This window comes from Myripristis murdjan, chromosome 10 (assembly GCF_902150065.1).
Source record: "Myripristis murdjan chromosome 10, fMyrMur1.1, whole genome shotgun sequence".
Lineage (NCBI taxonomy): Eukaryota > Metazoa > Chordata > Actinopteri > Holocentriformes > Holocentridae > Myripristis > Myripristis murdjan.
In genome coordinates, this window is record NC_043989.1 from 18,016,008 (window position 1) to 18,032,085 (window position 16,078).

A 16,078-nucleotide genomic window follows, 5' to 3' on the forward strand; every position below is an offset into this window, starting at 1 on the left:
TAAGCATCACTGCAGCTAGAGTGCAACATAATCATGTTCCTGTAGCATGCCAGTTCCCCTGAATGATGTCTTTCAATCTGCTAAACAATCCTGCCATGCAACAGATACCTTGTTTCATTTAGTGAAGCTAAGTTCAGTCTGACACTGTTTACAGTGGGGAGGACATGGGTAATGATTGAACACAGTGAAAAAATCTTTTAAGTTTTTATATAACTCAAGTATTTGACTTTTGTTAAGTTGGGAGAATAATTTACTGTCAAAATATAACCTAATTTATGGCTGTCTCCACAACTTAAACTGAACACAGTCAATTAGCATTTTTATTTTGTTTCTTTATGGTTTTAGTTCAGATTTATTTATTTTTATGTTTTATTTTATTTTAGTTTTAAATCACCAACTTTGCTCTTGTTATAGATTTACTTGTTGTTTTGTCGATTTACAGTTGTTTTTCATAAAATAGATTCATTGTGTTAATGAATAATTTGGCAACATTGGATAGCAGATTTACTTAGTCACTGTTATTTTGTGTATTTGTAGGATTTATAGTATTTTGGTGAGGCAAAGTTATCAGTTTGGTTTCTCAAAAATATTCACTGGAACCAAATTTCATCCCTTTTAATTTATATAACCATGTCATGTATATACATTTAATCTCCTTATATGTTCTTGTGTTTCAGAGGAGGCACAGAGTCTACAAGGCATGCAGTCCAGCTGATCAACGCTCTCATCCAAGATCCAGCCAAGGAGCTTGAGGATCTGATCCCACGGAACCACATCAGAGCCCCAGGCTCTAAGACAACATCAGCTCCTTTCCCCAGTACCACAGGGGCTACCAGTGGTTCAGTAGCTGGGCCTAAGGCCCTGAGCTCCTTGGTCACCTCTACAGGGGTTTCCTTTCAGTCCTCCTCATCCTCGTCCTCATCCTCCTCTCAGGCTGGGGGTAAAATGGGGAAGGGGCTGTCATCAGGCGTGAGACAGCCTTTCCCTGTGTCTCTGCCCCTGGCATATGCCCATCCCCAGCTGGCTTTACTGGCTGCTCAGACCATGCATCAGATCAGACACCCTCGTCTGCCCATGGCCCAATTTGGTGGCACCTTTCCTCCCGCCGCCAGCACCTGGGGACCGTTCCCTGTGCGGCCTGTGAGTCCTGGTAGTGCCAACAGCTCTCCCAAGCACAATGGAGGGAGCAACAGCACTGGAGGCCAGACTAGATCCAACTCTTCCACCCACAGCGAGCACAGCAACACAGCCAACTCAGGGGCCCCAGTCACCACCTCCAGCGCTCCAAACACTCACACATCAACGGCTGCAGCCTCACCTCATACCCCCAATCCCACCCCATACAATCCCCAGACCAGTGCCCCCACCCCTTCATCTGTCAGAAAACAGCTCTTTGCCCCTGACGCCAAGCCTGCTGGGGTCAACCCTGTGTCTATCGCTGCCACTGTTACTAGTGGTAGCAATGCAGTACGAGGCGCAGGATCTCCTGCCCACCACAGCACCGCTACAACTACCCCCAACACCCCTCAGCACCCAGTCGGACCCATCACGCAGCCCCTCATCCAACCTCCTAAAACAGAGCCCAGTGCCCTTGCCCCTCCTGGAAAAGACAAGCCCTCTCTGCCACTAGAGAATCAGCCTGTTTCTGTCAGTGAGAGCATCAGCTCTGTGGGTTTCACTGCCCCTTCCATGGCTTTACCTCCTAAACCAGAGCCCCGACAGCAGTTACCTCCCCCTCCTTCCTCTGCACCTTCCACAGAGGCTCCACCATCACTCCTCAACCCACAGTCGAGCTCCCACCTCCCCTCAGCACCTCCTCCTGTCCTTTCACACAGTGTCGCACACCCCAACAACACCGTACCCCACTTCTCAGCCCCGGCACCCAGAGTCTCCCACCGTATGCAGCCTCCAGGGCCTTACTATTCCCTTCCTGAGCAGCAGCAGCAGCAACAACAGCAGCCACAGCAGCAGCAGCAACAACAGTCTGTATTTGTGCCCCTCAATGCTCAACAAGAACCCCCCAAACCGACCCAAACACAGGCGACCCAGCCAACAACTCTGCCTCCCCAGGCTCAAGCCCAGGCTCCTGGCTCTCTCCAGGTCTCCTCTAACCTGGGGATGATGAACGGTTCTCAGATGCAGCATGTGCCCAGTGCAGCCAAGCCTCAGCAAATGCCCCCCAACTTCGGACCTGCAGGCCTCTTCAATTTCAGCAGCATCTTTGATAACAATAACCAGGTGAGTTGAAGTGCCCTGGGCAAAATAAACGTGATACTGACATTTAATTTAAGACATTGAGCCTGTACACTTGGGCACAATGACTACAGTGACTATTGCAGGAGGGCAAGGTCAAAATTATCATCACAGTTCCTAATCAGCAATAAATAGCTGAAATGTTATGGCCATGATGCACGGACAATTTTGCTGTCAACAATAAGTAAAAGCAAAAGCCTTATGCTTTTTCATTATTGTTAACAGCAAAACACAGAATAAGGGGCAAATGAGAGAGCAAGAACAGATGTTTTCACATGTAGGGATACGCGTTTAGGAAGGACATACGTTTTGCATAAAAGTTGATATGTTCACCGTGTAATTATCTTTCGCCACTATAAATTGTCTCACCTTGCAGGTGGGGAACAACCAGGTGTGGGGGGCATGCCATCTGCCTGCTCGCTCACCTCCAGAGCAGTCCTACTCAGCCCCACCAGCCTACTTGGGCATCGGCCAGATGGAGAATATGATGCCTCCTCCTCCCCCAGATAGCTCCAAAGCCCCTGGCTATCGCTCTGCCTCCCAGAGGATGGTCAACAGCCCCATCGGTATGAATGTTTTCCCACTATATAACTTTTATTTAATTTTTGTTTACCCATTTCAGGTCCCCCATTTTTGTAAGTGGTACCTGGCTAAAAAGCAGCAACAAGACTAGAACAGAACAAACAGAACAGTCAACATCTTTTAAAAGGGTATAACAACACTGTATAAAACAAACAAAATATAACTTAAGTTACATGAGAGAATAAAGGGCCAAAAAGAAAAAAAAATATTCTGCATAAATACAAAGATGATAGTCCAGTACCAAGCAAGTTCACAGTAAAAGCTATGTGAATCTTTATTAAAGACAGCAAAGGAGTCAAATGCATTATTTAACTAAATAAAACTTACTTGTACATTGAGTTACATCAAGAAACAAAAGGCACCTTTGGCAAATTTGGTCCTGTTCTTAGGGACAGATTGTTGATTTTTTTTTTTTCTTTGAGTGAGAGACAAGTGGAAAACCCTTAAATGTGGACTTAGAATGACCTCTTAGATGTATATGTACCAGGCAGGCCAGTCCATCTGTGCATACTGGGAACAGCATTGAGTAAGCACATTACAGTGCTTATAAAATAAGTTATAATGGATATAAAATATCTAAATGTTGGAATTCATAATCAAAAACTGACTTAAATGGTGAAGTGTACACCAAAATAAGGTGTTATGCCTGACAGGGAAGGCAAAGTAGTTCTGAGGTGAAATTTTCTTTCCTGTATGCTCTTTGGTGAAAGGTCTCTTGTCTGTGCCTGCAGCTTTGACCAGCTATGCCACCAGTATCTCTGGCAGTCCTGTGTATCTGCATGGTCATACTGCTGTTGGCACGCCCTCATTCAGCAGACAGCACTTTTCCCCTCACCCCTGGAGTGCCTCCACATCAGGTACTATCATACGCACTTCTTGCTTGTGTGGTGATTCACATACACTTTGGACAGGATTTTATACAGTTTGGTTTTAATTTATGTCTCTTGCTCATTTCTTCTAACCCTTTTTTCCTGCTTGTGATTTTTTTTTAAATTCTGCAACTTTTTATGCGCTGTGAAAATGAGTCTTGTTGATAGTAATACTTTCAAAACTTTATCTTTGATGCACTCCTAACTCTGTTCTCCTGCCCTGTCTTCTCTACCAGGTGAGTCTCCTGTAGCGCCTCCATCTACAGTGTCATCCTCCGCCCTGTCTGCCTCGGCTGTGGCCCCTCCTCCCCAGCCAAAGCCAGGCAGCTCCACACAGCAGGACCGGAAGGTTCCTCCACCCATCGGCACAGAGCGGCTGGCCAGGATCCGTCAGACGGGCTCCGTCAACCCACCTCTCCTCACCACCAGCTACACAGCATCTGTCGGACAGGGCGGCATTTGGTCGTTTGGTGTTGGCAGTGCATCTGGTGAGAGGGAAAAAATGAAGTTTTTGTGTTAGGATAAAGACAAAGTTATCTCAGTAGTGTCATTTTACAAAACTAGAAATCACATGGTCACGATCTCACTCAGTGTGCCTTGGTCATTGATGCCCATTTATAAAACTAACTGTTTCTTTGGACAGAAGCCATGTCTGGTTGGTCCCAGCCCCTGATGAGCAGCCACATGATGCACCCTCAGCTGCAGGCGGAGCAGTCTGCCTTCTCTCAGCACCAGCCCATGGAGCAGGACGACACTGGCATCGCGAACCCTGCCAACAACTACCACCAGCCCCAGCACATGCCCAACAGCTACATGGACTTCCCAAAGGTAACACACATTTGCACCACTGCATGAACTGTAACACCATTCCTCTCACATACAGATTGCTAACAGTTCATTGTGTCTTTCCAGGGAATGCCCATGTCCATGTATGGAGGAACCATGCTGCCCCCTCATCCTCCCATGGCAGAGGGGCCGGGGGGACCAATGTACAACGGCTTGCACACTGGTGACCCCGCATGGAGCCCCATTATTAAAGTGGTCCCAAACAATGCAGATAACTCTGACCCACAACAGGTAATGTCCACTTTTAGTATGTTCAGCCTGTCTGATCATGTGATTGATTTTGTGCCATACTTTTAAAGTTTATGTTGAACTTTGCTGACAGAAGCCCCTCTCTCCCTCAGGTGTGGCCTGGTACCTGGGCACCTCATGTGGGCAATGTGCACCTGAACCACGTCAACTAGACGGCGTCGACAGCAATCAAACGCACACAGCATGACCCACAACGCAAACTTGAATTACCAACTGACGAATAAGACCGATGTGACAAAGAAAAAAAAAAAAACCTGCAACATGTTAACTTTAGTAGAGACCAGAGAGTGCAGAGCAGAGGTTGAAGAATTGGAAGTTCTCTTGACACCATTCTTTGATGTGCCTATCTCAAATATGAAAAGACGAAATTTGGCAGGGGCTGTTATCAGTGTCCTGATGATGCAAACAAACATGCGTGATAACCTGTTCAACAGGATCCATTCTCTACGTAGTTTAGCGATTTTGACTTAAACCCACATACACCGTTCTTGGGCTGCAGGGGGGCTCAACAAGACGTAGCTATTTAAACTCGGCCCAGAACTAGATGATGATTACCTAAAGAGAGAAAGAAATCAGAACCTTTTAGAGTGGTAAATACATGTATAATTGTTTACATACTAAAAAGGGTTAAAATGAGAGTAAATTTCATGTCGTATAGTGGCTCTACTTTATGTAGCCTGTATTAATGTGAAATATTTACCTTAATATTCAATAAAAAGATTGAAAAGTATTTCTGTGTACTCTTGTATAAAGCTTTGGTCTTTTGTTTTGTGTCAGGTTGTGACTCCACACAGTGACTCCCAAGTCACACAGTAAGACTCAATACACAGTGATTTAACATGTGGTTTGCTTTTGGGAGTCTTCTAAGTTTGGTTAGTGGGGGGGAAAACATTATTATTAACGTTATTCATTAATATGAATATTCGGGTTTTGCAAGAAAAAAATGCATATGCACAACTGTACCTCTGATAAAGCCTCTACTTGTTTCTGTTTGTAAGCTGTAGCTGTCTGCTGAGTAAGTTAGGTCTTAGATTCTTGGTGTTACTTAGCTGAAGGACAACTAAACAACTGGACCGCTGGCAGAGCACGGTCACAGTGGCCCTGTGTGGAGGCATTTCCACCATCTGCTGTTTTTGGTACTGACTGGTGACAGTTTCTGCCGTTCATTTGGGGAGGTCCTGTGGCACTAAAAACCAATGGTCTATTTGCAGCACCAAACAAATACCATGATACGAAGAGCTAGTCACCAGTGCCAGGAATAAAGACCGAGTAGCAAAGATATTGGATTTTAATACAAGTGCCAGGCATACAAAAATTAAAGCCCTTGGGGAAAAAATTATTAAATTATTTTGTCAAATTATAGAGGAATATTCAAAGACAATCCCACTGGGAGCACTAATTACTGGTTGCAAATATTTCAGCTTTATTTATTTGTACAATTGGACAAAAGAGCAGAACAAAACAAATGGAAAAAAGCAAGTTGTGCAGGTGAGCTTTAAAAATCCAAGATGTTTAGAAGGAGCTCACCTCAGTAAACATAAGCAAGTACAAACATCAAATAATCAACAAAAGCAAACAAAGGGTAAGTGAAAAACAAAGTGGTGGTGTGTGTATGTACAAAAGTACAGTGTTGTGCACAGTCAGCTCCTTACAAGGCAATTTTAATCAGATATAATCAGTCTAGGATAGTTAATATGTAATAACATGCTGCAATTAAATGTATATGCACTGGTGCATAATACCAAATGATCTCATTGGTGAGGGATTAGCAATTGGTGGGAGCTGTGGTGGCTGATTTTACAAAATGAGCAACTGGATTGCAGAACATAGACAAAATACATGAGATGCAAAATACATGATATAAGATAATATACATCTCTCTGTCTCTCCCTAAGGAGTTATAAATAAATAAATACATTTTAGATAGATAGATGTATAGATATTTTAAAAGTTACATGTCTACTGATGATGAACCATAATAAATATGTGTAATAAGTGTGATCTCTGTCAGAGGAAACCATATGAATTGTCCAACAACTGTATTCATTTTTATACTTATTAGCTCATATTTTTATAGGAACTTAGAGTGAATGGGAGGTGTTTCACTGTCTGTCATAAGGACACTTCAGCAGGGCGCTGGGGACAGTCTTTAACCACAGTGCTTCCCTGCCACCATAAACAAACTGAATCAGAACCAAGTACTTTCCCCGACCATCATACACATCCCCCCCCTCCCAGTTTCTTAATCACATAGTTATCAATTATTAATTTGATGTTGGAATTAATAGTTACAGGTAGCTGTGGTTACTTGAGTCTCTACCCTTGACTATGCTTTCTGTTCTTAAACATCTTGAAGGAGGCTAATCCTGCAAGTAAATACTTGCTTACAGGGCTTTATACGTTTAACACCTCTCATACTTAATGGGTTTCTATTGGCTTGTGCACGCACTCAGACTAGATTGATTTTAATTCTGTAAGTCAGGCAGGGTCGACTGATCTTGTACACAGCAGACTGCTCATCATGTTCAGTCGATCACTTGAGGACAGTGCACTGCTCTGTGCAGCAAAGTGCATGTGGGGTAGGGAGGTGACAAGGCAGAGGATGGAGGCTGATAAAGGCTGATCCTGGTCACCCTGGGGGCAGTATCAGAGTTAACAAGAGCCCTAAACTGAACTCCATCCCAGGCACCACACCACAATCCTCTGCGGTCAGCAGGTACAGCTACAGCTGCACATTCAGCCTTCAGTTCATCCCTCCAAGGTATAACATGAATTACTTTGGACACTTTTTTGCTGAAAGCAATCAAACTGCACAATGCTGCCTGCACAAATCGCCCCAGACTCAGCCAGCTAGGAAAATGATGAAGAAAGGTGCCATACTACAGTCTCTACTTCCACAGTCTGCTTGTTGCCTTCCTGTGCTCTGGACTAATATGTACTGCACAATAAACATACATTAGTTGCACAGTCTCTCTGATGTGTACAGATTTATCTGCACTCTCTGTATATACTACCTCCTTCCAAATTCTGGTAATGGTAGCTACTGAATTGCAACTTGCACATGCCCATGCACTTCCAATATATTTAGAGCACTGATCAAGCTAATATGTTTAATTACAAGTAACTGAATACTACAGGCAGCCTGGCATGTTTTCTGAGTTCAAACTAGGGAAACTAAATTTCTATTGTTTAAACCAGCCAAGACTCACTAACACCCCAAGAATCCAAGAATCAGCTGCAATGTTTTGTAGCTTGTCTTTAGCACTCATTTGTGAGGTTATAGGGCTCTTAATGTACTTTTTTTTTTTTTTTTTTTAATACATTTCCTGTGATAGTGTTATATTATTTTTTGTGGTAAGCCTATATTTTCACTTGCAGGAGCTACACAGTATGGGTGTAGCATTATTCTTCTGTTTTTTTTTTGTTTTTTTTTTTAACTTTTGTCCCCCCCAAAGTGTGTGTTGGTGTCCATGTTGCTGAGCGTTTTGAGTGCAATAAAGCCTGTAGTAGATTTATGGAGGTTAGATTGAAGCTTCTCCTTGTATATTTTCTTCATACATATACTGCATTTTATTCTGATGTAAAAAGGAAGCTTTGTGACTTTTATTGTGAAGTGTGGGTTTAATTTTAACCGGAAGCTAGCCATTCATGAAGCTACAGTGGTCACACAACAGTCAGCATGGCGGCTGCTACACCTCCAGCGATGTCAGAAGAGACAGCAAACACACCACCGCCTGGCGCAGTCCCGTTTGACTTTTCCCAGCCTCCCGTCATTGAAGGATTCAGCCCTTTGCCGAAGCTCAAAGAAGAGACTTTCCAAGAGAAGTTCATCAGAAAGACCAAGGAGAATCCCTTCGTGCCGATAGGTGAGTTTCATAATGGTTATTGGCTGTGATGCACATCGTTACGCAAGTGCACCATTGCTGTTAGTTAGCTAGCTAAGCAGGAAAAGCAAATCAGAAAATAGAGTTATATTTTCTGCAAATTGCATAATCTAAGTCCGCTGACTGTAGCTTTGTTATTGTGGAATAAGTAGTCCAAGCTGTCCTGACATTTTGACCCCCGGAAACGCTTTTAGGCTGCAAGGAATCGGTCAACTTAAAAATAAATGGCTTGCTTGGTAGGTATCAGTTTTCACAGATTTATTTGTCAGCTTACAAGTTCATGTAAGAAACTCTTTCATAGATGAGAAAATTTTTTGCTGCAAATTTGTCAAAAATTTTGTGTACTCCCTGCTTGGTTGTGAAGCAGTGGAGGGACCACAATGTCCTTGAGAGTATGCCTCATGTTGTGGCTTGATAAGTGCAACATTCATCTAACTTTGTTCAGAGCAGATCATGTTAATTCAGTTTTCATATTGAGTTTGACTGTTACAGAAGGGAAGGTCAGCACAGTGGTACTTGGCACTTATTGTCAGTAAACTTCAGCTTATCAGACTTACTGTCTGAACACTAGCCTGATCATTTTTATTCCATCTTAGGTTGGGCCATGATAGCACAGGGCGTTTTCCCAGGTTATATGGCTTTACCTCACCCGCTGCTGCACTTAAGCTTTTCACAGCCGGGCAAGAGCCATGTGTATTTTTCCATCAGTTAACATAAGATCGTCTTGTTTGAACATTGTGATTTCCTTTTGTTCTCCAGGTTGCTTGGGAACAGCAGGAGCCCTGTTGTATGGCCTCCGTGCCTTCAATCAAGGCAAAACCCGACAGTCCCAGCTGCTGATGAGGGGTCGAATCTTCGCTCAAGGCTTCACTGTAGTTGCCATTATTGTTGGTGTCTTCACAACAGCTATGAAACCCAAGCAGTGAAGATGGAGCCGTTTCAGACCCTGGTCAGCTTCAGCTTCAGATCAGCTGGATCTTAATTATTGAGGAAAAAACGTCGGTGAATAAATGTGCTTTATGTTTGGAATATTAAGTAGATATGTAAAGGCCATTACACGATTTGTTTCCCCAGGACACCAAGAATTGTACTATGCTTGAGGCTAGCACTATGGAAAATCCCACAAAAGACTGCTTCTGTTCTGGGGATGAACATTTCTCTTAAACTATTTCTATATATTGGACCCACAGTTTGCACCAGGTATTGATCTGCATCACTGAGCTTGTGATCGTTGTATCATCTGACATAAAATGAAGTCTAAACTGGCTGTCTTGTATATATTTGAGAGACAATTCTGTTTGCTCTGGGGTATGTTCAGAGGACATTTACTTCTTTCATAACCTTTATTTCATCACATAAATTGACAAAGACCATTTTTACATGGCCTCGCTGGGTAGGTCTGAAGAGAAGAGTTGTTTATACACTCCCAGAGACCAGGATTGAATTCCACAAAGCAGCATTAGTAGCCATATAACAAAAAACAAACAAAAAAATAACTTATTTTATTATTAGCAGTCATCGATGTGGCTGACTGTATTCCTAAACCTAATGTTCAACTTTTGTTGTATAAATTCACATCACTCAAAATTAGCAGTCTTTTCCAGTATGCTGGTTAATTTTGTAAAATCCTGTTGGAATACCTTAAAAATAACCTTTTAGCTACTGTGAATATCTACTGGTCAGCATGGCTGAAGTGACTTGCTCTAGAGCTCTTGAGTAGCAACTGGTGGAAAATATTGAAGGACAGTCTAATATAAATGATCATACTCCATTGTTTGTTTTTATTCTGTTTTCCAGTTCCCTTCACACATTCACTTTTTTCAGGATTCATTATGTCCAAATAGGCAACATGTGAAACAAGATATAGGCATTACTGTTAAAACTGACACCTTAATTCTTTGCTGTCCAAAAAGAAAATCCAAAATAATACATTGGTGTACAACAAACTATGCGCAAAACTGTTTTTCTGAGCATACCAATGAAATAAGAAATTGCCCCTTGATCATGTGAACTGACGGAAATTTTATATTATAGCAGAAATCTTTGGTTGTGAATACTTTCTTTTTTTTTGCATCAATCTTGCCTAATTGAGAAGGAAATTCATCTGGCTAAAAACACAAACTGGAGTTACAGGAGTAAGAGGTGAGATCAAAAAGGCCACAAGCTTATGTATTAGAGAAAAAGAAATTGCTAGCTACCTAAAATATGGGAATTATGAATATCATACAATAGATGTGAACAAAGTGTAGATTATGGTTCTTCATTCATGACAGGCAGAGGTGGTTCCAATATATTCCTAAGTAGTGCTTCATAGACTAGGTTAGTGGTTGTTATTGACCAAATATACAAATTTATAAAACAACTAAGAATAGTACATCTAAAATATTGGCAGAGGCATGCAATAATGTTGACCTAATAACCTCGTTAAGTCAGAGGGTGAGGAAAATGTAACTTGCAGTAACAATATTTACTTAAGTATTGCAGTGATAAAGTTGTGACTACTAAGGGATGTCAAAACAATAGTCCTTCATCTTTTCCCAACAGAGTGAGGTAAAGAATATCAATATTCAATATAATAGGCGTTAAGAAAGATGGGAGAAGTTGTTGTTTTAAAAGGTTATAAACATACCAGGAAAGGTAATGAAATTCATGGAAAAGGGTATACAAACTTGTGTAATGCAAACTGGATTTTAAACTTAAAAGGCAATGTTTCTAGGACAATTCTCCCTGCTATCACGCTCTAGCGAACTAGAGGTGTCTGTTTGAGGGAGATTAGGACAGAGCGCATTCGAGAGACATCCTTTGCCTGCTTGTTGGTTTTTGGATTGAAGTCGCAGAGGCGGGCTACCCTCTCCCACTCAGATCCTGGGCTGTCACTGTCACACTCTGCCAGGAAAGCCTCCTCTGATGCTCTGCGGGGAGGGAGGGAGGAGACCACGGAAAGATAGGGATGAGTCTCAGTATGACAGGCATTACAAGAATTTCCACACCAGCAAACCACAACTGAGCAAAAGGCTCAGCCATGGTGCTCAACGACAGAGCTGAATGTCATCTTTGTATCAGATACACAAAAAGTTCATGCATTTCTTGCAAATGATCACCATACAACCTGCAGAGCCAATTTCAATAGATATGATAATTTATTTCTTTTAGCATTCACAATAGTCAAAATCAAATGCAAACAGTACCAAATAAGTGTTTCAAAAACAGACTGAGGTAATTTTAGAGTTGGGGGCATGCATCCAGTGTTACAAGGAACTAGTGGTAGCTCATGTATGTGGGGCATACAACAATTAAAAAAAAACATAAGAACTCTAAACCTACACAAAGCCTATAACATCAGAGTTGGGCTGTTTGTAGAAAGCCTTGTCAGCAATCCTAGTACGCAAGCAAGGCCAAGAAAGCAGGAAAGAGAGGGAGAAAGGAAAACAGTTTCAGTGTCACACAACAAGCAGAGAAAAGTTAGGGCCAGCTTGAGAAAAAGGACGATGTAAGCAATTGAGAGAAAGATAGCTCTAATGAGATGGAAATAAACAACAGTAGTACTGTATTACACTGGAGCTGATAAATCAATTTGGATGGGCTATGCATTTTCAGCCAAAGAGAGGCTGTCTTATGCCTGAATTGAAAAGTAAAAGAAACCAGTGACAGTTGCTCTGCTGTTTGCATTCCTTCTAGCTAGCTTATTTCCTGTTTTGTTTTCTGGGTGTATTAACAGAATCATAACGCCAGATTAATGTCTCATCAGGGAATTCTCTCTCAGTGCTTACAAAGACACAGAGGCAGAAATTGGCCTAAACTAGAGTCATAGATGCAGAGTGATACCGTGCCAGACTTGGGCAGAGTCTGTTGGAAAGCGTGAGAGAAGAAGGGGTTAGCCTGGCCAAGAAAAGGAAAAACTGAAGCATTTTCTTAGACATAACATAGAACATTGATGACTAGCTCACTAAAATAAGTGATCCGAACTAGAGCTAATTTGGTAAAAAGTGACAGATTGTGTTTACATAAGCAATATGCAACTCTGCTGAGCACATCTCTTATTTTTAATAATTAAAAATATCCATCTGCTAGATAAATCACTCCAACAAATCATTTGATCCCTTGACACAGGAAGGCAACTGTATCTGCTCCAAATTTCCACACTGCTAAAAAACACTGCTTAAAAAAATATACAAGTTGGTTTTATCTGCCTTATCCTATCTTAATTCTTATTGACATAAAGTCTCTCAGCGAATGTAAAGTGTACCAGTGGCTTTAAACAAACTAGACATATGAAATGTAATATTTTGTACACATGATGACATCGGAAATGACTTTATTTTGACATTTCTGAAGGTTGCTGAGCTAACTGTAATTGCTGAGCTAACTGCAATTCTAGCTCAGAAAAACAGGATGAACTACCTATCGTTATTTCTCAATATACTAACAGGGGAAGGATGACACACTAACCTATTGTTGGCCTTATTCTTCTCCATCTGCTCATTCTGGTGCACATGCCAGTCCTCCAGCTCCTTCCTGGCTTTCTCCTTCCACTCTGCCTCTGCGGCCTTGGATGCTGAGTCTTATTAGAGTGCAACAACAAGAAAATAACATGGTTAGAGAAGTCCCATAGTAAATATGGAAGAGTGGGGAAAAACAGATGGTTCAAGAGCTTCAATCTCTGGTACGAAGATAACTTCACTTCTAAGTATAGCAATATCTGAGTAACTATAGTCCATTAATAAAAAACAAAATGAAATAAAAAAAATAGCTCATTACAGCTGCAAGGTGAGAAGAGGATAAAAGTGATCAGCTGTGTGAGAGTGTCTTTGCTCACCTAGCTCCTCCAGGCGTGCCTTCTGCTCCTCCCTCCACTTGCGTAGACTCTCTGGCTCTTGCCTCTGCTGATCCACCTGGGCAATGGCAGCATAGCTGTCTGTGGGGCCATTGGACTCCTTTCAGGAAGGAAAGAAAAAATCACCAACTTGCAAACGACAACAAAATATTCAGCAAAATCTATTAAACAACATGGCACACACAAGTCCCTCTATTAAAAAAAAAAAAAAAAAACTTCTTCTAACTTACTTCTGTTAATGGGTGTTTCAAGTTGTTCAGACACAGCAAAAAGAGAGACAGTAAAGGAGAGTTTTCCCTAATTAGCTGAGGAATAATATTGGTTGAACTCACCTGAAACATATCCCCGTTCACTGTGGCAGGCTCCCCTCCAAAACCATCTAACGTATCAGAAAAAACAAAGTTGACTTTTGAGCAAAGTTTCTTGGCGTTTTCCAGGCAGTTTCCCCTTCTTCCTCGTCTACTGTATCACTCTGACAGGACTGTACTCTTTACTGACAGCATCACAGAAATGCAGAAGCACCTGTTTGGCCACTGTTGTGTTCTGGCCACTGAGATCTGTGCAAACAACTAGTTACACCACCACATGTTCTCCGTGAGAGTTTCAACAGCACACAGTATAGGGGTTACTATGACAGTTATTGTCTCGGATAATCAATATCAGAAATCAGGACAGGAGGATGCAGATGTGGCTGCAGGACACGCTGACGCTGTCAAAGTAGGCTGTCGGCTTCGAGCAACTGTGCTAACGGAAGCTAGCCGGCTAGCAACAAAAGTCATGTTATTCAAAAGTAAACATAAACGAAGCTACCTGACGTTAGTAACACTATCGTTGCTACTGCTACTAAATTCTCCACGAGTTTCCGTTAGTTAACAATCAAAACAGCGCCCATGTGCCACCCAGTGAATAGTTGAATTAGTTACACTGACGTTAGCTCGTCGGCTTGCTAGCTGACATTAGCTTAGGCACAAACTTACCATAGTCGGTCGGTTGCTGGGGAGGCTGCTGGACGTCGGTCTCTTCCAGTGCTTCAAATCCGTCGCCGTCATTCTCTATCACCGCTATCTCACTCTCCTGCTGGGCCAGGAAAGCCGCAGCTGGGTCCTCTTCGGCTGGGTGTGCTCCGTTGTCAGCCATGTTTCACAAAAGTCAATTGCGTCTGTTTAGAAGTTGGCAGCTAGCTAGGTAGGGTTCAGCTAGCTAGCAAACGTTGGTTAGATGCAGCTAAAGACCTAAACTAGGCCTCCTGCTCGGCTATTGTGAATTCAAATAACAGCGAGATATTTCACTTTGGGTAACAGCTACTCCACACGATTAGCTTTAGCAACAGGTCGAGCGACTCACTGGTGAAAAGCAGCTTGCAGTGTCTAGCTCCGGCTGTGATCGTCAGTGATGATTCATGATTTCTTCTCTTGTTCAATCACTGTGAATCAAGTGATGGAGCAGGGTACTACCTGGAGGAAGTCACTTCTCTTGTTGGACTTTGTCCCCATCTGCTGGTTAGTAAAGTTACTTCTTTTTCTGCCTCTACACAGTGTGGGGCTACTTTGTTGATCCAGACATTGCACAGGGACAATAGTAGACCACACAAAATATTCCTCTCTACACTAGGGGAAATATAGAACATTAGGAAAATTATTAAACACAAGTGACAAAATAACTAAACTTGATCAATACAACAAATATAAGGAAAAAAAACATGCATGCCCAATAGGAGTAATAGAGAATAACATAGTGTAGGGTCCGCACAGGTCTAACACCAGCACAGCGCCTTACGATCACTTGTTTATGACTCCCATTTGTTTATTATTTTGCCTGCGTTAGCTGTCAACAGATACCCATGTCTGCCAGTTAGCACTTTGAATTCTGTTGGAATAAGGAACCATAGAATATTGCAATATTATGTAATAATAAAGTCAAATTTCTGCAAAACAGGTCTAACAAAGTTCATCGAAATGCAGGATATATTGCTGAATTATTAAAATCTTTGATAGTTTATGGCCCTAATACAGGCACGACCTTTTATCTTTCCGTCTCACAAAAAACAAAACAAAAACTAAAGAGCAGCCTATTGAAACGAAGACAAAGTCTGCGGAGGGCTGCAAAAAAAAAATGTCCATAAAACATTTACTCGGGGCTAACTCGCTCCATTGTAAAGTACGCAAACATGATGCGACCACGTGACAGATAAAATATGTATTGCTGATTATAAATATTAATGAGCTGACCAAACAATCATCCGGGTATGTGGGTTGCTTAGTAACCACCTCATTAAGATACTGCCCTAGAACTGGACAAAAGAATAACAAATAGCCTATAATAATAAAAAATAACAACATAAATAATACTAAAGAATTATTTTTTGTTTAAGTAGGCTTGTGTGTTATTTGTCTTGTGTTGTGTAATAATGAATGTTTTATGAAGCAAAAAAGTCACTGTACTCACTTTAAAGCGACTTTGCAAGTACTAAGACGATTTGGCTACTCCTTTGCTCCACACTCACCCTAAAGCGCGGCCTCTCCTGGCTTATCCCTTAATTACTGCAGTATGAAATGAACCGG

The 16,078-nt window shown here is 41.9% G+C and overlaps 3 protein-coding genes across 8 annotated transcripts in view; 2 read left to right on the plus strand and 1 right to left on the minus strand.

Annotated features, from left to right (window-relative positions):
• The window catches only part of ankhd1 (ankyrin repeat and KH domain containing 1), a 30,517-nt gene extending 24,988 nt beyond the window's left edge, over window positions 1-5,529 (plus strand). For 4 of the 5 annotated variants that reach the window (XM_030061893.1, XM_030061896.1, XM_030061897.1 and 1 more), the window contains exons 33-39: window positions 678-2,238; window positions 2,630-2,819; window positions 3,567-3,692; window positions 3,941-4,192; window positions 4,348-4,532; window positions 4,617-4,781; window positions 4,892-5,529. In XM_030061893.1, coding sequence (XP_029917753.1) covers window positions 678-2,238; window positions 2,630-2,819; window positions 3,567-3,692; window positions 3,941-4,192; window positions 4,348-4,532; window positions 4,617-4,781; window positions 4,892-4,951 — 2,539 coding nt within the window. In that variant the 3' untranslated portion in view covers window positions 4,952-5,529. The remainder of the gene's footprint in view (window positions 1-677; window positions 2,239-2,629; window positions 2,820-3,566; window positions 3,693-3,940; window positions 4,193-4,347; window positions 4,533-4,616; window positions 4,782-4,891) is intronic. The other variant, XM_030061894.1, reaches the window with a different exon arrangement.
• A 2,905-nt stretch (window positions 5,530-8,434) lies between these two features.
• On the plus strand, window positions 8,435-9,950 carry higd2a (HIG1 hypoxia inducible domain family, member 2A). Its single transcript, XM_030061353.1, has 2 exons — window positions 8,435-8,665; window positions 9,443-9,950. The coding sequence occupies exons 1-2, from the start codon at window positions 8,479-8,481 to the stop codon at window positions 9,607-9,609; spliced, it is 354 nt and encodes a 117-aa protein (XP_029917213.1). The 5' UTR covers window positions 8,435-8,478; the 3' UTR covers window positions 9,610-9,950.
• Window positions 9,951-10,685: 735 nt separating this feature from the next.
• On the minus strand, window positions 10,686-15,004 carry cltb (clathrin, light chain B). Of its 2 annotated transcripts, none has more exons than XM_030061350.1 (5): window positions 14,495-14,998; window positions 13,850-13,896; window positions 13,500-13,617; window positions 13,133-13,244; window positions 10,686-11,595 (listed from the first exon to the last, which is right to left on the minus strand). In XM_030061350.1, exons 1-5 carry the CDS (start codon window positions 14,652-14,654, stop codon window positions 11,424-11,426), a joined length of 609 nt encoding a protein of 202 aa, XP_029917210.1. In that variant the 5' UTR covers window positions 14,655-14,998; the 3' UTR covers window positions 10,686-11,423. The 2 variants fall into 2 exon arrangements, with proteins under 2 accessions (XP_029917210.1, XP_029917212.1); XM_030061352.1 differs by lacking the exon at window positions 10,686-11,595 and adding an exon at window positions 11,801-12,529 and having other exon boundaries at window positions 14,495-15,004.
• Window positions 15,005-16,078: the final 1,074 nt, after the last annotated feature.

Excerpts from the sequence above, each read along its gene's own strand:
- higd2a (XM_030061353.1), top strand. The coding sequence starts at position 8,479 with ATGGCGGCTGCTACACCTCCAGCGATGTCAGAAGAGACAGCAAACACA. Across the intron at positions 8,666-9,442 it reads GAATCCCTTCGTGCCGATAG|GTTGCTTGGGAACAGCAGGA; the intron begins GTGAGTTTCATA and ends TTTGTTCTCCAG.
- cltb (XM_030061350.1), bottom strand. The coding sequence starts at position 14,654 with ATGGCTGACAACGGAGCACACCCAGCCGAAGAGGACCCAGCTGCGGCT. Across the intron at positions 13,245-13,499 it reads GGCACGCCTGGAGGAGCTAG|ACTCAGCATCCAAGGCCGCA; the intron begins GTGAGCAAAGAC and ends CACTCTAATAAG. Across the intron at positions 11,596-13,132 it reads AAGAATAAGGCCAACAATAG|AGCATCAGAGGAGGCTTTCC; the intron begins GTTAGTGTGTCA and ends CCCTCCCCGCAG.